At 40.9% G+C, this 26,283-nt stretch overlaps 1 protein-coding gene across 1 annotated transcript in view; it reads left to right on the forward strand.

Moving 5' to 3' along the window:
* The window catches only part of ELOVL4 (ELOVL fatty acid elongase 4), a 32,320-nt gene extending 6,299 nt beyond the window's left edge, over positions 1-26,021 (forward strand). The window contains exons 2-6 of the mRNA XM_059083881.2: positions 15,733-15,920; positions 17,093-17,173; positions 20,305-20,476; positions 21,511-21,638; positions 23,955-26,021. Of these exons, the coding sequence (XP_058939864.1) occupies positions 15,733-15,920; positions 17,093-17,173; positions 20,305-20,476; positions 21,511-21,638; positions 23,955-24,230 (845 nt within the window). The 3' untranslated portion in view covers positions 24,231-26,021. The remainder of the gene's footprint in view (positions 1-15,732; positions 15,921-17,092; positions 17,174-20,304; positions 20,477-21,510; positions 21,639-23,954) is intronic.
* The last annotated feature ends 262 nt before the right edge of the window (positions 26,022-26,283 follow it).

Raw genomic sequence — 26,283 nt, forward strand, 5'->3', positions numbered from 1 at the left:
GCTCTAGCCAACCTGGATAACTCACCCGTGAGTGAAACGTGTGCACGTCTGCCTTGAAGTCCCTTATCGCACTGCCCGTGCCTTTACTGCCCTTTCCCCTGGCCCCCGCCCCACGTGCCCTGCACCCAGACACGCCGGGCTCAGCCTCCCTCCCACACGGAGCCTTTCTCGGTCGTGGTACCCGGAGCAGCTCATTGCTGCAGCTGATCCCATCGTCCTAAACAGTTGCTCGTGTACGTTCCTTGTGCTGTTTCTTCGGGGGGCTCTGTTGTCTTGTACTGTTTCAACCTTCATTATTCTTTGTCTTTTCACTTTGTATTTTTCTCCCCAACACTAGGAAGTGCCCATACATTTGTTGATTTGATACAACCCTCTTAATCCAGTGTAATTTCAAAGTGATATATTCTGGTTGCTAAATACCAATGAGGTTTCGGGCTACACTAAATTACAGAGAGTTTTAAAAATGATCTTTGTCATTTTTAAAGGTAGTCATAAATTCAGTTGATGTTGGCTAAATTTAATGTGGGAGTCAAACCATTAAATCACTTAGCACAAAATACTTTCAAGAGATGTAAAATCAGATGTAATTCCTCCTCTCTCTTCATGCTCTGTGCAGAAGCCTTGTGATGTGTGTGGGAGTGAGGAGGGCAGCGCGGTGTACGGAATGGAAAGGGTCCTGGACTGGTGTTTAGGTGACCGAGGCGGCTTTGGTCCCAGATCTGCCGCTAATTAGCCATGAGAGTTTGGAGCTGTCCCTTTGCTTTTCCAACCCAACTTTTTTCATCTCTTAATTGAGTTGAATTAGGTCATCTCTAAGGTCTCATCTGGCTCTTAAATTCTGGATATAGATGGAACTTTAAAAAATTCTTTAAATAGGTAAAGCAATTTCAAACAAACATATATTGATAAGTAATTGAAAACCCTCATTCTATGCAACAATGCCAGTCTTTTCCAACAAGACTGTTACGAGTGCTGCCCAAGTAGTGAAAATAACAGATTCATATTTAGTCCTTTGTACTTTCTCTTATCTGCTCCATAGGAAATAGTTAAAGGAATAGAAAAACAAAGGGATACAGATATTTAAGCACCCGTTTCGACATAGCACTGTGCTTGTTGCTGTAATTCTGTACCCATTTAATGCTCTTCATATTCCTAGAACAACCCAGAGTTAACTATTTTGTCAAAAATAATAACAGCAACATTAGGGAATAAGTTTATTATTCTGCAGGTGGTTTCATGGTCTCGGGCATGGTCAAGGGCAAATTATTACATTTTTACATGGTCTTGGGCATCCTGATTCTTTGGGGCTCATATTTCTACCTGTACAATTAGAAGGTTTGAGACTACATGTTCTCTTAAGGCCATTTTATTGAATCCTTGTAATAGCTCCTCAAACAATGGCTTAGATAGTCTAAACTTAATCTTACTTTATATTTTTTTTCTATAGAACATAAAAATTTTATCATACGTTATTACAAAAGATTTTTCAGTTATAGACACTTTATCTCTGAGCACTTCTAACTTAAATTTGGAAGTATGGCTTAAAATTTTTGCAAAATTGCTACAAATACGTAGGCGTCAGCATATGGGGAAAACAAAAGAATTAAATGGTTTGGGTGTAAGTATGTTCCTTAGTTAAAGTGGTAATTTAAAAAAATCTTACTTTCATCATTTATTTTTCTCCATGGAATATTGTCATTCTTAAACAAATACCTCAATATAATATTTTATTTGTGGTCACATGTAATTAGAATATGTCTTGGAATTTGAAAGGCAAGTGCATTAATCCACTGAAGCAATCAGTTACTCACTGTTAAGTGTGATTGCATAAAGGCATTTGTGATTTTGAACTAGAGTGTTTGAAGCAGTATGTTCCTCTGTTTTCATTTTATTTGTTTATCAAATAAAACTTAGGCACGGATATGTATTGTTAAAGAATTTAGTGTATTTGCACACCTGTGTTCATAACAGCACTATTCATAGTAGCCAGGAGATGGAAGCAACCCAGATATCCACTGATGGATGAGTGGATGAACAAAATGTGATATATACATACAGTGGGACATTATTCCGCCTTAAAAAGGGAGGAAAGTCTGACGCAAGCTACCACATGGATGAACCCTGAGGACGTTATGCTAAGAAATAAGCCCATCACAAAGAGACGAATACTGGTGATTCCACTTATATGAGGTCTCTACAGTAGTCAAATTCATAGGAGCAGTGTAGTGCGGTGGTTGCGGGGGCCTGGGGAGAGGGGGAGATAGGGAGTTGTTTAATGGGTACCGGGTTTCAGTTCTGCAAGATGAGAAGGCTGCAGGGGTTGGTCGCACAACAGTGTGAATATAAGTAACACTAATGAAGTAACACTAATGAAATGTACACTGAAAAATGATTGAGATGGTAAAGTTCATGTGTTTTTTACTACAACTAAAATAAAAAGGAATTTCATATGTTATACAATTAATATAGCAACTCTAGGTATAATCTTTCTTCGGTGTTCAGTGCCGAAACAGTTGATTCTTCTATTTTATTTTTTCAGCTTATCGTAAAATGGCTTTCTTTGTAGGGTATGCATAACTGTTGCTTAAAAAAAAAAGTACCCACGTGGCTAGACGGTAGCAAAGAACAAGGAGGACAACGGTGGCTTTGTATTTTGTTTTACATTATTATGGAGAACCTCACACCTCCGGGAACAGGCCTGGCAGGCAGTGATATTTACTTGAGTTTAGAAGTTAAACAACTTTCACATGACAGTGTCGTGGAAATGGGTCCAAAGCGGTTGTTTCCTCTCTCTGCCCAGTGCTCTTGCCTCCCATCACGCTCACCCAGCAGGAGAGCAGCGTCCTCTGACCTGTGTACCTTCTCTTATTTTACCTTCTCTTACACTGCTTTCTTGTGGACATAGTATTTAGAATACTAAATCTGAACAAAGTCATAATACCACCAGAGGTAATCTAAAGGAAAGCATCTGAAATGCTTAATGGTGCTGTAAGTGCTGTCATACGAGATTAAACTAAAAAGTGATATTTGTTTATATAAATGTATACATAACTAAATAAATATATATGAACATATAAATATTTATATATTTACTTATAAATAAGTATATAAATATATATAATATATACATTTATATAAATATATTTATGTATATGTAAATATACATGTATTTATAAATATACATAGATAAATATATATACATAAATGTGTATATATGTATGTGTATATATGAATATATAAAAATAAATATATATAAATATTTATAAATAAATATATACATATAATATATACACTTATTTATATAAAGGTATAAATGTTTTTATACATTTATACAAATATATTTATATGTATTTATTTATATGTAAATGTATTTACATATACATAAATAAATGTGTGTATATATGTGTGTGTGTGTGTGTATACGAATATATATCTAAAATATAAAGAGTGGTAATTAGCCTGAGAAGGTGAAGTTGACTTCCATGTTATGGACTAGCTAGGATCATAAGAAAAGTATATTCAAAGTGAATTATGAAAGTGTTTGCCAAATCTCATAATACAGCAACTGGAAACTACTGTTAATTAGTGAAGAGGAATTAATTAAGAATTGACCATGGATCAGCTAATAGGTCTGTGAGCAAAGAAGGTCTCAGCTGCAGTTCCCATTACAACACACATACATGGTCCAGTAGAATCTCAGTCTTTTTTTGTTAAAGGGAATCACCATTTCAGTTTTCTTAAAGCCTTAAGAATATCGGTAGCACTAAGGGTGATGTTTGCACTTTGATATCTCAGATTAGCATAGGGAGGATGTTTTATGGCTGCTTTTTTCTCAGAAGCCCAGCAAAATGTGAAAATGGGTGAGAAGGCAAGTACTTATCTGCACTCTTTCTGTCTTGGCTTCCCGTATACAAGGCATCATTCTTCTATATCATATATATATATATATATTTAAGCCTATTTCTTCATCATAGAATTGTTAAAGAATACCTATCTTATAGGCGTGCTGTGAACAGTAAGTAACATAAGGTGTACACAACGCACACTACAGCATGTTACAGCCCATAACGATCCTGCACTAGAATCGTTAAATCCAGCAAATACTGTTTTATCGCTCAGGCCTCATAGTGAACATTTAGTGCGTGCTTACCACGTGCCAGGCTCCGTGTCCACTGCTTTGTTTGTCTTGTTGCATTGGATCCGCATCCTCCTTTGGGCTCGGTATTGTTACTGCCCCGACTTTCTAAGCGAGTAAACTGCCCAGATCTTACTCCGTCTAGGACTGGCCCTCCCAAATGAAACCTCAGAGTAATCGGTCTTCAGGTCACATCACACATTGATTCACTCACCTCGTCCGTGATATTCGCTTTTCTCCTCTGAAGCTTCTGGATCTGTCCCCACTTATCTGCAGCCTACGGGAAATGTTATAATTTCTCTCACTTTCTACCTTTATTGTGTTCTCTGTTCAGGTGAACTTCGAATCGAAGTTCTTTTTTTTTTTCCTCTCTGCTTTTTCACTCCTTCCTCCATTCTTTCAGGCTCTTGGGTGAGTATCATGCAGCTGAGTTCATAAAACTATACGCTGGCCATTTGCTTCCTCAGACCCCGCAGCGTACCCTGGCCTTCCTGGCGATGGATGACCTTTGCCCCTTCCTGTCTGCCCGTAACACTCTGACCCGTGGTCTTTTCTCGCTCTGGGTTACATCTGAATTCTGCAAGAGCTGCCCTTCCCTTCCGCTCATCCAGGTGTCCTCCCAAACTCAAACCAGCACCCTCTTCCCTGAGCACACAGACATCCCCCCGGCTCACCACCCTGACTCAGAAGGACCCTCATCCCTCAGTCCTCCGGCACCGTCAGAAGGTTTCATTTCTACAGTACGTCTTAGATCGTGACCTGTCCCCTCGCATCCACTTGTGTGAAGACCCTTCTCCTCTGCTTCTGCCTTTTTCACCTCACTGATACCCCAGCTCTTCCTTGGCTTGGAGAATACATGAAGCATCACATTTTCGACTAGGACCTAGAAGAGGCCTCAAGGTGGTATTTAGTTTATCCTTGTCACAGAGATAAGATCTTTCTCGGATTCTTCCTGACTACAGTAATCTGCGTTTTTCATTAAAAATTTCTCTTAACAAATGTTCAAAGGCATTGTTATAAAGATATATCACGGAATGAGGGCTGTAGCCCCGGCCCTCATGATATTTATAATAAATGGAGGAAGATATTGACTACCTCCTTCAGAAAAAGACTGCAGTTTCTCTTTGAGGTGCTTTTAGTGTACAGCGTGACATGGAATCACTGTTACTTTTGTATAGTCAGTAGAGGCAAATGGATTTACAACAATATCACCTGAATATTAGTGATTAGCTGCCAGGTGGTAAAAAACATGGAGTTGATTTGCAACTGTTGGTTCTAACTTATTAAGGAGGGGTGACTGGTTATAGAGAATAATGTATAGTATATACTTCTTGATGTCTTGACTGTACTCCCAAAGCTATTCCATGTCTCTAGTTGGTTGTTGGACTTGTGTTTTTCTTTTGTTTGTGGGAGGTTAAATAGAGGTAGATGTTGTTGGAAAAAAAGAAGTGGCTGATTTATTCAGGTAGGCTCTAGGAACAAATAAATCAAACTTACATGACTTGATTACATATTATGTAAAGTAGGCCCACCCCTCTGAGTAGGCTAGAGCAGTTCTTCTGAGACTTTGATGTGTTAATCACCTGGGTATCTAATTAAAATACAGCTCTGGCTCAATAAGTCTGGAGTGGGGCCTGAGACTCCGCAATTCCAGTAAGCTTCCAAGAGGTGCTTTTCTGTTGCTGCAGGGACCACACTTTGAGTAGCAGGAGAATGGAGTTTTCTTAATGTTTTGGGTAATCTGCTACTAAGAACTGCGATGGAAAAAGAAGAATTTTTAAATATTCTTAAGCTACTGATTTTAAAGTTCACTCAAGAGAACCCTATTTATTTATGTATTTACCCCAGCAGGGACTTGGTATTTCTTTTAGAACGATATTGATCAGTAACTCCTGCTCATTTTCCCGGAGTGGAAAGGGCGGTTTAGAGGTGTCTGGAGTGTCCAGAATGTATACGCGTGTTGAGCTCGCCGTGCTGCGCAGCGGAGATCGGTGCAGCGTTGTACATCGACTCTACTTCAGTAAAACAAAGAAGACAACGACGAGGAAATGTCTCGCATCGCTACGCTCACAGTAGCGCTAGCCACAGTCAACAGCATCTATTTTCGAGACACTCGGTGGCCTCCACTGCGCTCGGCCTCAGCCGTTCGCTGGGTGCAGCCACTCTGGGAGCCTTTGTACTTTGTAGCTGGGCAGTCAGCACATGCAACCCCGGTCCCACCTGCTGTGGGACACACCTAAGCAGACAGTGACAGCACAGTTGCACGGCATCTAGAGGCAATCACAGTGTGCTTTAAAAGCCTCAAAGGAGGGCTTCCCTGGTGGCGCAGTGGTTGAGAGTCCGCCTGCCGATGCAGGGAACGCGGGTTCGTGCCCCGGTCCGGGAAGATCCCACGTGCCGCGGAGCGGCTGGGCCCGTGAGCCGTGGCCGCTGAGCCTGCGCGTACGGAGCCTGTGCTCTGCAATGGGAGAGGCCGCACCAGTGAGAGGCCCGCATACCGCAAAAAAAAAAAAAAAAAAAAAAGCAGAGTCAAGGGGCTTCCCTGGTGGCGCAGTGGTTGAGAGTCCGCCTGCCGATGCAGGGCACGCGGGTTCGCGCCCCGGTCCGGGAGGATCCCACGTGCCGCGGAGCGGCTGGGCCCGTGGGCCATGGCCGCTGAGCCTGCGCGTCCGGAGCCTGTGCTCCGCAACGGGAGAGGCCGCACCAGTGAGAGGCCCGCGTACCGCAAAAAAAAAAAAAAAAAGTCTCAAAGGAAGTACACATCTAATACTTTCAAGCGTGCAAAAAGGGTTCGTATTGGAGAGGCTTCCTACAGAGGGTTTTTTAGTTGGAACCTCAAAGCAGCTCTGTGATTTGGATAATCTTGTCATTGCCCCCCCCCCCCATTTTATTAATACATAGGAGGAAACTGTGGCTCAGAGAGTGTCAGGTGCATAGGAGTCACGGGCTAGGAAATGACCGGCAGGGCTGGAATCCAGCCGTTCTTCGTCCCGGACTTGTCCCTTGCCCTGTGCCACACTCCCCTCTGCCTCGTGTGACTCCCCAGCTCATCACCCGCCCAGCATTGTTTCCTCCTGTAACCCTGTGCCCTTTCTTGTTAATTCTAGGAATTTGGATCTTCTAAACATTAAACTTTTTACTAATTTTTCTTTTGGGAGATGCTGACCAGCTTAGACTACTTGGGGAAGAAAGTCCATTCTGACTGGTAGGAATCCTGAGTTCTAAAAAGCTTTAAAAGAAATAAGCCTTTCAAAGAAACAGGAGGCCTATAGCAATTTTTAAGGAAGTTGCTTTAATATATATAGTGATAGTTTGTTGTAAGAATCAATTACTGTTGTTTGTATATAAGTAGACGTTTCTAAGGACTTGGGTTACTTGTAAACTATTGGGCTATTGGCTATTATTTATTAAAATCTGGTTTACATTTTCTTAAAAAGAAGCTTTAAAAAAAAAAAACAAACCTTTTTTTCCAAATAATTAAAAATTTAGAGTTAGACTTGCTATATATTTGCTCTCCTGAATAAATTACAAAATGTGCTGTATTCTCAGTATATAAGTTAAAAAATATTCTGTCTTCTCACTTTAAACTCTTCTCCTAAGATTAATTCCTGATGGTAATTTTTCTTTAATTTGGTTTAACTCTTCTCTTGGGACAGAGGAGGATTTAGTGGGTTGATTATTGCCAGTAATGATGGCAGTGCTGACGCGTATTGGGCTCTTACTGTGTGTCAGACACTGTACATGCGGTGCCTTCCTCCCCCCAATAGCCCTGTCATCACCTGTGAGGCCAGAGAGACTAGGTAACTGGCTGAGGCTTATTCCGCTGCTAAAGGAGGAAGCTGAGGTTGTCGGGCTGCTAGTCTGGCTTGAATGCCCATATCCAGAGCCTACGGAACTCCTCTAGGTCAGGAAGAAAAGGCCTGGAAGACATCGAAGGGCTTGACTCTTAGCAGGAGGGGCTCAGATGACCCCTGACGTAGGACACACCTGCGTGGGGGCATGGGTGCCGAGGGAACGGGACGCAGCGGAAGGAAGGGCTTTGCGGTGTCCACGCGTGCTGGGAACTCTCCCGTTTAACCGTCGCCCATCAACCCTGTGAGGTGGTTATTATTTCCTCATTAAAAAGAAGAGGAGAGAACAGCTGACTCTCCATCCATAGAGTCTGTCGCCCACCCCATCGCTTTCAAAACACCTTACTCTCTTGGTCCTCACAACATCATTTTCTCTCTTCCTTCCTCTCTGGTTGCTTCGCAGCCACGGATCCCACTCTTCCCTTAAGTGTCCCCCAGGGTTCAGTCTTTGTTCCTTTTATTCTCTCATTCTATGCTCTCTTTCCCTTGTGACCTGAACTTCTGCTGGGCTTCTCACTGCCGGTGACTCCCCTGTGTGTCTGCAGCCCCGGCAGTCATCTGCAGCTCCAGAGCCTACTGGATACCTCCATCTAGGTGTCCCATGCGTGCTTCAAACACAAACTGTTTCAAAATGCACCCGATCGGACTTCCCTGCTGGCGCAGTGGTTAAGAACCCGCCTGTCAATGCAGGGGACACGGGTTCGAGCCCTGGTCCGGGAAGATCCCACGTGCCGCGGAGCAACTAAACCCATGCGCCACAACTACTGAGCCTGCACTCTAGAGCCCACGAGCCACAACTACTGAGCCCGCGTGCCACAACTACTGAAACCTGCACGCCTAGAGCCCGTGCTCTGCAACAAGAGAAGCCACTGCAATGAGAAATGAGAAGTCCGTACACCGCAACGAAGGGTAGCGCCCGCTCGCAGCAACTAGAGAAAAGCCTGCGCGCAGCAACGAAGGCCCAGTGCAGCCCAAAATAAATAAATTAATTAATTTTTATAAAATGTACCTTGTCATCTCCTTCCAGATCTGCTCCTCTTCCTTTATGCTCTGTCCTGGATCCATGACTTTACCATCCCCGCCACCAGGCAAGTCAGAAACCTGTGGGTAATCCTGAACTTTTCTTTCACGCTCACCTCTCACGTCCGTGTCAGCCACCGCGCCTGTAGATTGTGCCCCTGTGACTTTCATGTCTGCCTCTCTTCTCCATCACCAGTGCAGTCCCCGAATGCAGGTCTCCCTCATTTCTTGCGTTACAGTGGTCTCCAGGGCTGGCTGCTCATCAGCATCACCAGGGGAACTCTGAGGTCACAGTGCCGGCCCCCCCAACAGAGATGTTGATTCAGTGGGTACTGGGGTGGAGCCTAGGAATCTGTATTTTTAACGAGCAGGTGATCCTTCTGTGGGCAGCCTAGCAACAGACAGATACCTGAGAACCACTGATCCAGCTGGTTTCCCTGCCTTTCCCCTTCGGTCCATCTCCCACCGCCTCCGTCACGCTCTGCTAAAAGCCGAATGTGGTCTCCTGTTTCTAACCAATGAAGCATCTCCCCATTACCTACAGGACAAGTTCCAGCGTCTTCAGCATAGTTTGTGAGACTCTCCCAGGTCTGATCTGACCTGTAAATCTCTAGTCATTTCCTGCCATCCTTCCTTGTATATATGCTCTACCTCAGGCCTGCTTAGTTTACAGAATAAGTGCTTTATCTCTTGATTTGGGGCCCTTTATACATATGCTTCTCTCCGCAAGAAAGCCTTCCTCCCTCCCTGTCTGCTTGGCAAGTCCCTCCTCTTTTCTTCAGGGAACAGTTCAGATGCCAGCTCTGGAAGTTGCCCTCGTCGCCTCTCTCCTGTCCTGCGACTGTTCTCAGAGTGGCCTCTGACGTCGCTGTCATCGCCCTGCAAAGCAACTGATTTTTCATGTCCGTCTCCTCTAATAGCTGGCGAATTCTGAGAGGTCGGGGGCCAAGGAACCTGTTGCAAATCACTTAGCTCAAAAGGGATGGAGGGTCGGACTTGAAAAGCTGTTCTATATACCATGCTGGATGATTTTAAGATATAAATCAGGCAAAGAATAAAAGACTATTGGTGGAGGGTGTTCAAGGGAAGCCCCACTTCAGATGGATCATTTTCCCTCCCATTTTTAAAATAAAGGTATAATTTATACATGATAAAATGAACTGTTTCCGGGGACCAGTTTGTGAGTTCCGACAAACGCATACAGTTGTGTAACCCTTCCATGGCCTTTCAACATGCGTAAAACTGTGTGATTGCTGACCAGACTAATGTTTGTAAATAAAATCAGTCCCACTCGGCATGAGCTTTATGAAAGAGTCAGCATGTTCTAAATGGAAACTGTTTCCTGAGAAAGAAGTTAACTCTTCAGGGTCTGGAAGGTGAAGGTAATGTGTCTTAGTAATTCTCATTATTGAAATAAAGTTTCTTGTTCCTAAACTTGATTCGCTATAATATTTAGCTTTAGGTTTGCTTAACTTTAAAACTCAGAGAGGGAACTCCTTACCAAGGGAGACAACTTTTCTACTTACAGAAAAAGAGACCTCATGGTTAGAAATTTTCTGAATTGAGGTGTAACTTATTTCCCTAAAGCTCTTCTCACTGGTCCTCTGGCAATCGAGCATAAATCTGATATCTGTTTAGGATTTGATGAGGCCTCCTTTTTTCAGGCCGGACATCCTCGGTCCTTCCCCAGCATTTAGTGTCACGTCTTCCAGAGCATCATGGTCCTTGACCAGGTCTGCCAAACGCACCACCCGTGAGAGCGTGAGCCTTGGTTTGTTCATCTCTTGTCCTTCTTTCTGCTGAGGGGACTTTTGTAGGTCCCTCTTGTTTTCTTTCTCCTGAAGGGACATGACTGATAGTCACAATTCTATCTGAAAAATTTCTTTAAACCTATAAGTTAGGAAGAAATGGATGGGAGCATTTCTCCCTTAAAGTGAGTGGGCATGGTGACTGAGTGGTCCTGGAAGAGCTGCTGGGCCACAGGAGGCTCTTTGCTGCAGCTTCTCCGGCAAGTCTCTTGGCCTCTCTGAATCTTCTTTGTGAGACAAAGGGATCATTTCTAAATCTAAAATTCTCCACATCTAATTTAGATCAAGGCTTCCACGCAACATGAAAGGCTGAAAATTGTTCATAAAATAAAATAAGAGCAAAATCATCAAGATATAAAGGCATAGACCTGTTAATAAACATATTAATAATATAAAATATAGAAAGAAGACAATTTGGCAAACAGATCGACTGGAGTCCAATTTCTATTTCTACCACATGGATTCCCCCACACCCCCACCAAAAAGAAGAGCTTTTCAAAGAGAGAATTCCTAAGGGTGTTACGTGAAACCCATTTGAATCTTGGTATTCCTTGATGACAGAATTTGACTTCAGTGGTGGCGGGAGGGATAGGGTTTCAACAGAAGTTTTCTTTTTCTTTTTCTTTTTTTTCCTAATAAATTCATGGTATGGAATCCCACCCATAACTGTGTAGGATTAGGGTATTGACAGTGTACCAGAAATATATCTTCTTTTACTCTAGTATGCGTAATCTACATTCGGATTCCGTGTAACTCAAATGAATAGAGGATTTAATTTACCTTCAAAAGGTTATTTGAAAAAATAAACACCAAACCCAGGAGGAGAGGTCAGACTTATGGTTACCAGAGGTGGACGGTGATGGGACGGGGCATTGGAGGGAGGTGGTCAAAAGGTATAGACTTCTGGTTATGAGATAAGCACTAGGGATTCGGTGTACGACGTGAGGACTGTAGCTAACACCACCGCCTGGTACACAGGACAGTTGTTAGAGTAAATCCAAGAGTTCTCATCACAAGGAGAAAAAGTGTTTTCCTTTTTTTCTTCTTTCTTTTCTTTTTATTTTCTCTGTATGAGAAGATGGATGTTAGCTGAACCTATTATGGTCATCATGTCACAGTCTATGTAAATCAAACCATCATGCTATACGCCTTACGCTTATACAGTGATCTGTGTCAATTGTTTCTCGATAAAACTGGAAAAAAGCCAAAAGAAAAAAGTAAGCAAGTGCACACATCTTTCTTAGAAGAAAGGCAACATATAAAAAATGTCATTTAAACATTTGTGTTAATGAAAAACTGGATAATTCATTATTTTGTATAAAATAGTTCATTATTAATATAAAATAGGTAAAGCTCCAGTACTCACGGTTTTTCTTTACTGTTCTAATCTGCCGTCACCTGTTTTTGGTTCAGGACTTGGGGGACTGTTTAGTAATGGTGAATTTTCATATCGTTGTTTGATACCGTTGTGACCTACTCAGTCCTTCTTTTTCGTGGAAAAGGGAACGTGTAAAAGAAGTGTAGGCTATCTCGTCAGATAGAAACATTAATGCACACAGATTCAGAAAGACACAGATAACTGCAAAGGCATGGGGAAATTTCATGCAAATGTTATCACAGAGTGGGAGCTGCTATTGTACTGTGATTCCCGTCGCTGACAATGACTACAGCTTCTGTGATAATCATCGGGGGTGGAGATTTTGAGAGCTCTCTGCTGACCCTCGTGAACTGGAGGGCTAATGTGAGATGGACACGGTGTGAAATGTCGCCTTTTATAGGCTGGACGTAGGGCTCTGTTAAGTGGTTGTCAAGTGAAGGCATGACTTGCGTGGTTGGGTGTTGTGTTTTTTCCCCTGGAGAAAGCAATGTGGTGACGACGTGCAGCACACGTGCACGCGGTACTGGGATGAGGTGGTGTGGACTGACTTCAGGTTACAGCTGTGAGCCGACGTGGAGGAGGATTGGCGAGAGCTGTGGGAAAGGGTTGCTGGGCCCTGAAGAAACCTCGACGATCAATAACTGTACTGTTGGGTTTCACTAAAGGGATAGACAATAAAGGACTAATGTGAAAAAAAAAATGATCTACTCCTCATTTATTCATCAAACAAACGTCCAGGAGCCTCAACAGGCCTGGTAATACAAGAGTGAGATACCCAGCCCCTGCCCTGAGGGAGACGGCAGCTCAAGGACGTTTGCAGGACCCTGGGAGGCCCTGTAAGGGAGCACACGTGCAGGGACTCTGGCCGTGAGAAGCGGGTCCCCTGGCCAGCGGAAGCTGCCTATTTTTCTTGATCCAGTTTTCCTTACCTTCAATTCCATTCTTCCTCCTAATTGTTACTTTCAAAAGTAACAATTTTAAAAAGTTTTTTAAAAAAAAAATCCCAAGGGATCCCCTAGTTTTCCGGCACTCAAGGATGGTCCATGATGCTCTTGGCGTAGAGTCAGTTGGAACTTCCTAGAAAATGCCGACTCTTCCTAAAAATGGGCTGTACCCGGAGCTGCTGAGTCAGAACCTGCCTTGTAACTGTGCCCCCAGGCAATTCTTCTCCTCATTAAAGTTGGAGAAGCACCAGTCTAGTCCCCCTTCATCTCTCCATCAAGAGATGAGGACCGATTATGCCCTTAAGGTCCTACCCACAGCTGCAGAGCTGGCATGGAAACTCAGCCCGACTGTTCACTGATGGAGCCTCCTGTGCTTCTCGGATACGTCTGCTACTCCTTATCTGCGCCTCTCCACCTCTTTACCCTTCTCTTGGCCTCTGTCAGTGTTTAATCTCATCAGACCTTCAGCTTCTTGCTCGTGTCTCTTTAAATACCTCTGTTGAGTGCGTTACTCATACTGTGCGTCTGAAAGAAGGAGCTTATTTATTTATTCTTGATTTAGGGGAAAGTTGGGCCCCATTTCCCTAGTTTTTTCCTGCCTGCTGCTTAGAACTGCCTTTGAAGTCAAGAGGAATTCTGTGTGTGTAAGAGTAAGACATAATCCGTGATGTCAGAAATTAGAGTCTCCTTACAGGTGAATTCATCCTCCCGTCTTTGTTACATAGATTCTCTCATAACAGAGTCCTTTTGCTCTTTGCATCCATGGGAAAAGCAGCATCCGCCCTCTCTCTAGTTTGTGGATGGGGGTGGAGCATCCTGGCAGCTCCTTCCCTACTGACCTGAAGTACAGCCAAGCTTTAGGACTCAGGGGGTTTGTATTAGCTTTTTTTTTTTTTCTATAATATAGAAAAATAAAGATCTAAGTCGATGACTACCCCATGTTTTAGGTTGGCTTTTGGCATAGAAAGATAGGGTCACAGAAGAATAATATGACGACAGTAAAGAAAAGGGAACAGTCACTGGCAAGACCATAGTGGCACAGTGCCTTCAACAAAAATCAGCCCCCCGTCTTTTAAGTCACTCCCTCCTGTAAGAGGATTACGCTCTCTCCTGTCTTTTAAGTACTTTATTTTTAATTCTGGAATATGTTTTGATTTGAGTGACAGAACCATAATTTCCATGAATAGATAGAGAGTAGGCCTCCTCTGTAAACGATAAAGTAAAATCAGTTTTTCTGGGTTTTTTGTTGTTGTTGTTGTTTTCGTATGTGTTTTTTTTTTCAAGTCACTATCCCACCCTTCTAACAACTCTTAGTTTATAGAAACCATGGTTGTTGTGTCACGCCCCAACTTCGGAAGCTATGTGATTAAATATTTTTGTATTTGTGTTTCATGTCTTGTATCTTATTTTCTGTTGACAGCATATAGAAACAGACTAATTTATTTTCAGGTAAAGCATTTTGAAAGACAGTTAACTTACCCAGAGCGATTTTGCATGTATAGTTTTAGTAAAACTGACAGTTTAAATAGGGGGACGTTGTAATGAGCAATTAAGTTAAATTCATTTAGGCTAGGTTTTAGGAACTGGCTGAAAGATAATTTTTTTTTTTAACTGTAAAAAAAACCATATTATTTTCCTCAGAATAGAACATAGAAGTGTTTTGCATTACCAAGAATAAGCTAGACATTAGATTCACAACCTTTAAAATGCTGTTTAGCTTTTAGAAAAATAAAAATTAACTTGTGTCCTTTGTAATGTAAATTTTTGTCAACCTCATATTTCATTATCATGCTTCTCTTAGAAATATTTTGTTTGTGGCAAAATTATATTATAAATTTGATGCAGGTTTGCATATTTGAATTTAAAAACAGTTGATTCATTTTAAATGAAATAATATGTTATATTACATATATATACACACACACGTAAGGTAAATGATTTATAGCTTTAGAGAAAAGTACTTAAGTTGGTTATATTCATGGGAAAACAGGTAGACTCATGTTCTCAAGGATAAAGAAAACTGTCTTGAATCTTGGTTGCTGTTTAAGTAAGTTATAGAAATGTAATGATCTCTAACTTAACCCTCAACTTAATACACATGTAACTGTACTCTTATCCTCAGTATCCAGAAATATTCTGGGGAATGGCTTCCATGCTCCAGACCTCTTCAGTTTACTGAGTTTTTCCTGCTTTTGGCATAGGATGGAGCAGCTTCCAGACTGTGCTAATACATTTCACATGTTTAATATGAAAGTCAGGTTTCTCCTTAAAGTATTTATTTTCTGTCTATGAAACCTTTGACTAACTTTTCATCCCAAGCCTCTTCTGAATTTTCAGTGAGCTTTGTTTCTTCTCTCTGTTCTCAAGGTTCTCTATAAAACATATAACGTGTGCCTTCTGTAATAAAACTTCATTTTCAAAAGGTACTCCCAGGAATTGGTCTTGTTTCTTTGGTTTTTACATCATGTATTTTTGTTGGGCCTCTAAGAATCTGTATTTGGTCAAATTAGGAAAACTAAGTTGCAACATTATGCTTCCTAATAAGTTCATTTTATAGAACGTTTATTGTATAAGGAATTTTATGTTCTCTCTGTAGATAAACGTGTGGAAAATTGGCCTATGATGCAGTCCCCATTGCCTACGCTTTGTATAAGTACCCTTTACCTCCTGTTTGTGTGGCTGGGTCCAAAATGGATGAAGGACCGAGAACCTTTCCAGATGCGTTTAGCGCTCATTATCTATAATTTCGGGATGGTTTTGCTTAACCTTTTTATCTTCAGAGAGGTACGTTTACTAAAGTTCACTTTATAATTCCCCAGGTCTATTGCAAATTAAAAAATGAGAATGTGTAAAACTATCATTGTAATGTTGTGCCCTAAGATAAATGTTAGCTACTCTAAGAGTAAATTTTATGTTGACAGTTTTCATTTTTGGATAACAAAAATATGAAACATATAAAAAGTGTAAGACAGTTGTTTAAAGTGGGATTTTGAAGCAGGCAGGCTGGATTCTAAAATAACCCTTACTAGCTTTTCTGACACTGGAAGTTATTTAACTTTTTTGAGATTGATTTTCCCCATCTGTAAGATGGGCATAATACCTAACTTCTAGGGTATCAGAGATAAGTGAGATAGTTTTTACATAGTGTTTGGAACATATTAAGCACTGAGTAAATAGTTGTAGCTATATGTTTATAATTCGTATTCAGCAGTTTCAGGTTTGGTAACTGATGAAAGTATGCAGATGTAAAATACCCATCTCAAGTTGAAATCCTATTACATGGTGTAATTGTATTTTATGTTGGGACTGAAGTGAGTTGACTGTTCATACAGCTGTCGCTACTCACCACTATCCACCTTTCTGGGCAGCAGCAGGCCCTCCATGGCGTTTTGAAAGAAACTCCTGAAGGCTGGATTGGCACAGCCATTTCTTAAGTTGTAAGAGTGAAAGGAATTTGTTTTCCAAGAGACACCTCATTAACGTTCTGTATGAACCCAGAGTACTGGACTGCTGGTGCTAGGAAAAAGACCAGTATGCTCCTTTTAAGAAACCTTTCTTTAATTGACAACTTAGCCTACAGAAGCTCAGCTTCATAAAAAACTTCTTTGGACACTTTACCCAATTTGTTAGGTAGATGCAACCCACTCTGGTTCAAGACTAGAAATCTGTGCAACTCTTGCTGCATGGTGAATCACAGTTTCTCTTAATATTATGAGGTAGATAGTCTCTGTGTCAGTCCAAATGTCACATGTCACTTTAAATTTAGATTTCAATTTTAAAATAAATTGACAGATAGTAAATTTTAGAAATTCCAACATATTAAATGTTTAATGCATTGAAAACTTTTAAGACAATATTGCTTTTAAAAATATTTTGGAAGTTTGCATATTGTAGGTAGTACTTATAAATGCTGTATCTACTAAAACTTTACTCCAAATATTATTCCCTCTTTCCAGTTATTCATGGGATCATATAATGCAGGATATAGCTATATTTGCCAGAGTGTGGATTATTCGGATAACGTTCACGAAGTCAGGGTAAGTACCTTAAGAACACCGTTGGGCTTCCCTGGTGGAGCAGTGGTTGGGAGTCCGCCTGCCGATGTAGGGGGCGCGGGTTCGTGCCCTGGTCCGGGAGGATCCCACGTGCCGCGGAGCGGCTGGGCCCGTGAGCCGTGGCCGCTGAGCCTGTGCGTCCGGAGCCTGTGCTCCGCAACGGGAGAGGCCACAGCGGTGAGAGGCCTGCGTACCGCAAAAAAAAACAAAGAACACTGTTAATCAGTAGACGTTGGTTTAATATTGTAGTCCCTACTCTGTGAAAAACATTCTTCAGTATAGTGGTAAAAGTGTACTGGATTGTTTTGAGTCAATAAAGCTATGCCTTTTTTCAAAAGTACATAATTGAAAATCTGTTTTCATCCCTCCATTATCTTCTCTCATTTGGTGATGTGAGAGTGAAGGTGTGTCGGATTACTAAAATGCAGTACTCAAAAAAATAAAAAAAGAAGTTCCATGTTTAGTATAAAGATGATATTTTAGATTTTTGGTTTTTTTAGTCAAGCATAGAAACTCTTAAAATTGAATTCATTTGTTAAGAAAGTCTGAGGAAAATGAACATCTTATAAAACTATGTAATGTTTAGTAAATTAATCGTAGCACAACTTGTATAGGTGTAAACTCAGTTTTTATCATATTTGTAGAAAAGTAGACGAGTAATATAATGTTGTCATATTTTACTTTGCAGTCACCTACATCAGTAAAATTACCATTTTACTCAAGTCGAAGAAACAGTAAATTATCTTATTTTGTTAACAATTTAACTCCTCTTGTGTACTATGGTTCCTATTAAACATTACATATACATAAACCATATTTATATAGCATGTATAACATATGTTGTATGTATGTGTGTGTTTTATATGACATGTAATATATGTATTAATATAATTTGTAGTAGCTGCCCTTGGAAAAAGGTAGCTCTTTATTTAGCATTGGGGTTGGACAATATAAATAGCAGTATTCATGAAGACCCAACACCAACTTTCTTTAATGTAGTTATCATTTTATGTCTCTGTCTTCGTTTCCCTATTAGGAGATATAACGTGCCAGTGAAAGAAAAATCACCCCTTTTGGTTGTCATGTTGGTTTTATTCATTCAACAAATGTGTATTGAACATCTGCTGTATGCAGATAGTGTGAGGGGCCCTGGGGACCCAGGTGGAAAGGCAGATAGGATCCCTGCCTTTGTGGAGCTGACATTCTAGCAAAGGTGGGAGAGGCAGACACTAGTCATGTAAACAAATGGTTAACAAGAACCTAAGACCCGTGATGCGACTGAGAGAGAATGAGAGGAGCCCCTCTATATAGATGTGTTGGCTACGGTAACCTTGCTAGAGAACCGTCTCCCTGGGTGGAGCGCTGACTCTGGTCTTGCTCAGGTCGGGGGAAGGAAAGGGAAAAGCGCTGGACTTGCTTTCTCTGAGGAGTGAACTTAGGTAAACCCCTTGGACGAAACAACATGCTAACATATTGGGGATAAAGTTTTAAAAATACCACTCTGGTCACTGTGAGCCTACCATCCTGGCATGCATAAACGGTCAGTTCTTTAAAAATTGAGCTATTGTGAGAACTGAAATCAAGTAGGAGAAAGAACCAGAGTGGCAGCAGATTGCATTTGAAAATTTCCTGGCTCTCTCCTCCTCTCTAATACCAGATGTGGCAGAGTAAGTGTTTTACCCAAAGACTCATTTCTGTATCCATTGTTATGTAGCCAAGAAGGATCTCTTCACTTTGATGTAGCTACTCAGTTTACAAACCAAAGAGAAGGATTTTTTTTATTACTATTCATGAGTTAATTAGTGGTTAATTAATAGTGGCTAATTTAGAGGCCCAAATGGGGGAAGAAATAAGACATTATCTCTTCCCTTCTAGATAAAGTTAGCTGCACCAAAATGTTATACTTTAAAGTACTAACATAATAGTGAATATTAAATACAGTGTTGCTGTGAGAAATTCCCTATTTCAAGCCTATTTTCAAACAACTTTATCGTTTTCAACAATGTTATTACTCAAGCAAATTCGGTAAATAATTCTCAGCTTGTAAATACAATGCTAATTTTTCTTTGGCCTTTCTCTTTCTTCCTTGCCTACACTTTAAAATTGTAATTTTGTTTTTCAAAAGCAAAAAGCCAAACCCAGACAAACAAAAACCCATAGCGTCCAACAGGTGCAGGTATAAAATGAGGAAGGTCTCTATCGGCTCTGAAACGCCCCAGCGTGGCTGTGAGGGAATCTGCCAAAGCCCTGACACACAGAGGTGTGTGAACAGATTTCAGTCTCCTACCGCTGACTTTGGTATTTGTACGTAGCACACATGTCATAGAAAATACTTGACATACAAAAGATGAATTTAGGTTACTATTTTAGTAGGATTCTTGGAAAATAGTTTAAAACATACATACAGAGAGGTCACCTCTCACTGCATCCTTGGACCTTTAATCTCAGCATGTAATGTAATCTTTCTGCACCATCTGGTGTCTTAATTAGAGCCCGGGAAAAGAAAAGACTTATTTATGTAAGCAGGATTATATTTATGACCTAAGAAATATTTGTTGTGTGTGTTTGTTTGTTGCAATTTATCATTTTAAAGATTTTACTGCCTAACAAAAACTACTGTGATTAAGTATTTTGTGGCATATGTTAAAGTGAGAGAGAGAGAGAGAGAGAGAGACAGAGACACTCACGGAGCCCAGTTGATACCCAAGCACACTTGCAAGCATCTCTGAGGTATGATATAGGCTAGGTATGAACAAGTGAAATACCTTTACAAAGTAGATATCTGTTTCTCTTCCATGTTGAAAATCATAGCAATGTGAAAGTGTTTACAGCTCTGCATTCAGCAGCTGGGTACCGGTGACATCCAGCTATGGAACAGACTGAAAATTTTCCCTGAATTGTTGGCGCTGTGTAGATATAGATTTGGACTCTTTCTTTCCCATTATTTTCCCTGCGAATAGATGCCTAGGTTTCACACCCACTTAGACAAAAATGATTCTATGCCCCCTACGTTGTGTGCAGTGAAGATTGTTTAGGACTTAGGATGTGTAGAAGACCATGTGATAGTGTCATCCTGGTGTTTGTAAAATGCTTTTTTCCCTTCCTTTCTACAGATAGCTGCTGCTCTGTGGTGGTACTTTATTTCTAAAGGAATTGAGTATTTGGACACAGTGTTTTTTATCCTGAGGAAGAAAAACAACCAAGTCTCCTTCCTTCACGTGTATCATCACTGCACAATGTTTACATTGTGGTGGATTGGAATTAAGTGGGTCGCAGGGGGACAGGGTAAGCATTTCCAGGAACATTTCCCCCGGTAGTAAATTATGTAAATATGTAGGATGGAAAGTAGTGAGAACTTGACTTGGTCTATAATTTAATTCACTTTCACGGTTAAGTATTTCTGTGTCAAGTTCACTTTAAAGAAATTTGCAGAAAGTAAAGCTTTAGCTTTTTATCTGTGACTCCTTTCACACCTAAGGATTTACCCCAGAGATAAGCATAAACGAATCCCAAACACAGCAAGTTATATTTTGATAGGGAGCAGCTCTAGCGGTTCTGAACCAGAGGATACCAAGATGCAGCTTCTCACTCTGAAGGCTCTGTCTCCCATCCAAGCCCAAAGCCCACTCCTGCTCTCAGAGAGGCCCCAATGCACCTGTGGGTTCTCACTCAAAGGAAATTGTGTGCAGCCTTCTCAGTGTTGAAGAGAATCTGGATTCACAGTTTGGCCAAGATCTGCCTCCAGCTTTTCAGATGCCTGTGCGTTGGGCATGATTCGTTCCTCGGGTGGGTCCCAGGGTACAAGCCAGTATATGATAGTAGAGTTCGCCTTGCTGCCTTCCGTTGAAAACTATTTAGAAAGCTAAGAAATAAGTACTGTTTTCTTGTAGCTATGTATATCAGCACATGTAAAGGCAATAACGAAACATTTACAAATCTGCTTCAACCATTATATGTACCATGACTTTTCTTCCCCAAGAGTAATAGAATGCAAAGTCATACTGGCAGTAGCTCTGTACTGGGGCCTGCTTAAGCCACCGGAGCACCCTCATTTGAAAACTTGCCACTTTGAAAGTCCTTTGCATTTGAAGGACACCCTTTTTCATTTATACGGCAAAAGCGTGAGTCTAAACTTTAAAAATACTCGGCATGATCTGAAGAGAAGGCTCTTCCATTAGAACTATTTTACAACTTTTACTCCTCATCTGTACTCAAGATTAAATGTTGGAAAATAACGTAGGTTCATTTATTTTATGTGCAAATGGTTTATCACGTAATACAGGTTTCTGAATCTTGTAATCACCTCTGCTTTTCTACAGCATTTTTCGGAGCCCAGATGAATTCCTTCATCCACGTGATTATGTACGCCTACTACGGGTTAGCTGCCTTTGGCCCATGGATTCAGAAGTATCTTTGGTGGAAGCGATACCTGACCATGCTGCAGCTGGTGAGTTACATGCTTCTAAAGTTTTTTCTGGTGAAAAACACTGAGAATGTTTGAATCTAATTCATTGCAAAGTGCTGAGTCATTTTCGGCAATTTTCTGTTACCAAGTCGACTTTCTCTGCGCTCCAGCGATAGGAGTTGAGGCTGTTTGGTTCTGAGCTACCTGTTCATAGACCTCATGGTCATGGCCACTTGTTTTTTAAATGTCCTCGAAAGACCAGACTCGGCTCTCGTCTAAGAGAAATATCCTTTAAACATATCTGTGAAGTGGATGCGCAAAGACACAGACTCATTTACGATTAGAAAAATAATCTAACTTCTTTCTTAGGCTTTTCTTTTTTTTTTTTTTTTTTTTTTTTCACTTAAAATGTTACTACTGCCTCTCTTCATCCTGCTCTTACATAAATTTTCTGTTGTCTGTTCCATTTTTCCATCCTTGTGAACAGATCCCATACGTTTAGAATATGAAAGTTGTAGGAAAGGCACAGAGCCAAGGAAGGGGTGGGGTAAAGGCAGGGACGAAGGGGGACGTCCCTGGCGGTCCAGCGAAGACTCCACGCTTCCACCACAGGGGGCGTCAGTTCCATCCCTGGTTGGGGAACTAAGATCCTGCATGCCTCGTGGCACAGCCAAAAAATTAAAAAGTAATTAAATTAAATTTTAAAAAAGGAAGGGACCAAGGACCAGAGAACTCTTAATTCCCCGACACACAGTCCTTAGAGAGCAGAGCTCGCTCGGTATTCTCAAATGCTAGTCTTCAGAGCAGGCAGTTCTCAGCACCTACCCCCAGTAGGACTTCTTGTAGCATCTGGGTGCATCAGTGCAACCTTCCAAGCTAAGCACTAGCCCAGTAACCACTCTGGAAATCCAAAACCAACCTGGTAGCTATTCTTAAGCCTTGGAATTTATTAAAATTTGCTTTAATGGTCGCGTGTGCACAGTTTTATCAGTGGAATCACATTTGGAAACATTATTCATCTCTGCTTTAAGTTTCTAAACAACAGGCTAACCAAACAGGAAGCCCAACCTTTGGGAAATGCTGGGTGTGCAGGGTTCATCTGTAAGTAAAATGCTGCAGGAAGCTTCCGCCAGTTTTTGTGTAAGCCGTTTATATAGTTTGTGTAATTCGTTTCTCTCAGTAATTATTAGACGGTCCCAAGAAAACGAGGAGGTGACGAAACTCATGTGAACTCTCCGTCTCTGCTTTGCTGGCGCCCGCAGCTGACTGTCCTTTAGCGACGCCACCCCTCACACGCACCCTTCTTCCGCGATGCGCGTCCTAAAAACCATCGTGAAATCAAAAGTTCTTAAAATCTGGATTTTGCCATGGAACGCTTTTAAAGTTTTTTAGTCTGATAGAAATTTGGGGCTTACATGGGATAAATTTTAAAACATATTTAATACAGTAATTAATACTGATAATGCTGTCCTTTAAAGAGAAACCGCACTTGCCCTTTCCAAACGGGGTGTTAATTTCGTGAAGGGTAGTGTATTTCCAAGCGAGAAGTTCTCACAACAGTGAAGCGTGTACGTTAAACTTGTAAAACGCTAACCCTTGTTAGTACCACGGAATTCATAATTCTTACGTTGAGAACCATTCACTCTTTTACGCTTATTCTCAAATATCTACAAAGTTTTACCAAAAAAATCTCAGTCTTTAGAGGCTTGCGTCCCTTCAAATGCATATTTATTTACCTGTCTGCTATTCTGTAAGAAACAAGTAACGAACCGTTTTGATAAGCTCATTTTTAGAAGTATATGTACCGGCTTGCTGATGACTTTGTGGAGAGAAACCAGCCTGAAATATGGGAGGAAAACAAAACTTGAAGAGCCTGTAGTGCCATTGCTTTACTCTCTTAGGCCGTTGATACTCCCTCCCATTAGGTAAAATGATTCGGCATGATCCAGAAAATAATTCCTTGAGCCCAGACACCAGGCCAAGGGCTCGGGAATCATGGAGACCAACGCAGAGCCCCGCCCTGGGTTGTACACGAGTGGAGAGGTAGACAGTCCAGGAGTCAGCAGAGGCAAAAGACATAATTCCTATGAAGCGAAAAAACCCACACAAAACAAAACCCTTCGGTTAAAGGGGTGGAGGTACCGTGCCTCTGGGTGGAGGTACTTGAGTCTTAGCAGGAAGCCCGAGCTGAGGACGTGTCATTTGAGCAGCCGCCCGAGTGAGGAGGAACCAGGGAACCCTTAAGCCTTGCACCGCGGGGCGACGGCGTGGCCTGTCTTAGCTGCACAGAGGACGCTGAGGCCGTGACGCGCTGTTTGCTGCCCACAGTAAACGTACCTGCGCTGTTTTGTTTTTCAGGTTCAGTTCCACGTGACCATTGGGCACACAGCGCTGTCCCTTTACAGCGATTGCCCCTTCCCCAAATGGATGCACTGGGCTCTCATTGCCTATGCGGTCAGCTTCATATGTCTCTTCCTTAACTTCTACGTTCGGACGTACAGAGAGCCTAAGAAAGCAAAAACCGGAAAAACAGCTGCAAATGGTATTTCAGCGAACGGTGTGAACAAATCAGAAAACCACCTAGTGGTAGAAAATGGAAAAAAGCAGAAAAATGGAAAAGCAAAAAGAGAGTAAAGTGAACTGGGCCTTACGTGGTGTCGACAGCGAGGAAACTCCCACTTCATATCAGATTTCAGGAAAACCAGAAGTAAACGAGGGTTTGGGGATGGGGAGAAAAAGACAGATGTGCTCTATGTATTAGTAACCTTTAGATTGAGTAAAGTGTTCAATACAACACCCAGATGTTTTATTTATGAAGTTTTTATTTTAAACATTTTTTTATTAGCCTTGATGTTGTCAGACCAAAGCAATCATCACGTGACTTTGGAGGCCCCTCCCCCTCTTCATATTCGTGTGTACAATGTATGAGAGTTTTCACGTCTCTTCATTCTTGAGACTGATAATCACAGAAACATGGTCTTTATGCCTTTTTGGGGGGCAAAATTGCTACTTACCTACTGATGAAAATCAGTTACCTTCCATCTTCTGGTCCCAAGCTGGAAATGCAGATGCTTTAAAACGTGCACATTTGAATTCATTTGCTGACTGGAGTGGTCAAATCTCTCCACCTCTAGTCTGAAGATATACCCTTTTGGTTGGAATTAAACTTTAAAAATCTGATGATCTCTGTAGACCCTTAGAGGCTTAATGGTGATGGTGTTGGTGAAAATAAGAATTACAGTAAAATCCTGCCCGGCGACTCAAAAGCTCACCGTGACCTGCAGCACAAATCACTGTGGGAGACAGTTTTTGTGATGAAAAGGCAGCCTTTCAATACTCCTGTTACTACCAGATATATATTATAAAAATTAAGGTTATCGTCTGGAACATGAAACAACTCATGTCTCTATTAGTAACATCGTAAAGGAGTTACATTTATGTGCTGTTAGAAGAGAATATGTTGATTTTTATCAGGCTTTCCTTGTTTTGATTTGTGGCTGTTACCTATTTTTCATATGTGGAAATATACCTACCTCTTCTGTTGGAAAGAACATTTAAAATTAAATAAATTTTAATTTAAAAAATCAAGGAGTCCTCTAGTGTAGATTTTAATATTAACTTTCAAATTCACTAACACTGTTTTGTGTTTTTTTTACAAGTAGTGCCCAGCGAACTTTTCTGTGAAACTATCCTTCTCTCTTAACGTGTTTAATTTTGGAGTGATATTTTTCTTGTGACAAAGTTGCAAGGTCTTATTTGTAACTAGATGTGAAGTGTAAACCCATTTTGGTGCAATATTCTTGACTCCTTGGTGCTAAAGATCATTAAATTCAGTGCTTGATTGTTACAAAGTGTTAACTGCTAAGACATAAAATGAACACAGAATTGAGAGTAGCCAGAATCAGAAAATTAAATTTGCTATTTACAAATGAAGTGTTTCATGTAATATAAAAAAACAACTGGAAATTCACTAGGAAAGAACTTGCACCTTGTCTTATTACATAGGTTAAATTGCTAGTGGGTATTGCACAGGGATCATTCGAGAAAATGTGACCAAAAAAAAAAAAAAAAGGCATGAATATTTCTAAGTATAAGTATCTTTAACATGTCAAAACTGCATGTGCAGGATGTGATGCTGTTTGTACAGAGTATTTCAGAATATTTTGTAAACCAGAAAATATTTATTGTGCATTAAAATTACACTCTTTCTCCCCAAGGCATGCAGACATGAGAATTACAGAAAATTTGCAACACATATAATAGTTTGGTCTAAGAGGATTCAACACTTTTGTTTGTGCTGCTCAGTGTGTAATGACTAGAGATTTGTAAATCTTTGTGAACATTCTGTACTGGTTCCCCAGAGCTATTCATTCCCTGCTACCTGATTTCAGCACAATAAATATACTACTGCTGTGGGAAAAATGATTTTTTTTTTTTGTTAATCAGTTTATTATAATGTAAATTACCTGCTAGATATTTTTTTATTTGATTCAGTTGTTAATATTCTAAATTCTTTCCTGCTGCCAATTTCTAATGAAGAAAAGAAATGAAACTAGAACTTGGGTATCAACAATTTCTGGTAAAAAGCTTATTTCTTTATGGTAGCATATTTTTACTTTAAAACTTAGTTGTCTTTGGAAGAACTTTTGGATCCAGACATAAAACATATCACCCTTCTGAATTCTTA

The sequence above is a fragment of the Kogia breviceps genome, chromosome 13, assembly GCF_026419965.1.
Source record: "Kogia breviceps isolate mKogBre1 chromosome 13, mKogBre1 haplotype 1, whole genome shotgun sequence".
NCBI lineage: Eukaryota > Metazoa > Chordata > Mammalia > Artiodactyla > Physeteridae > Kogia > Kogia breviceps.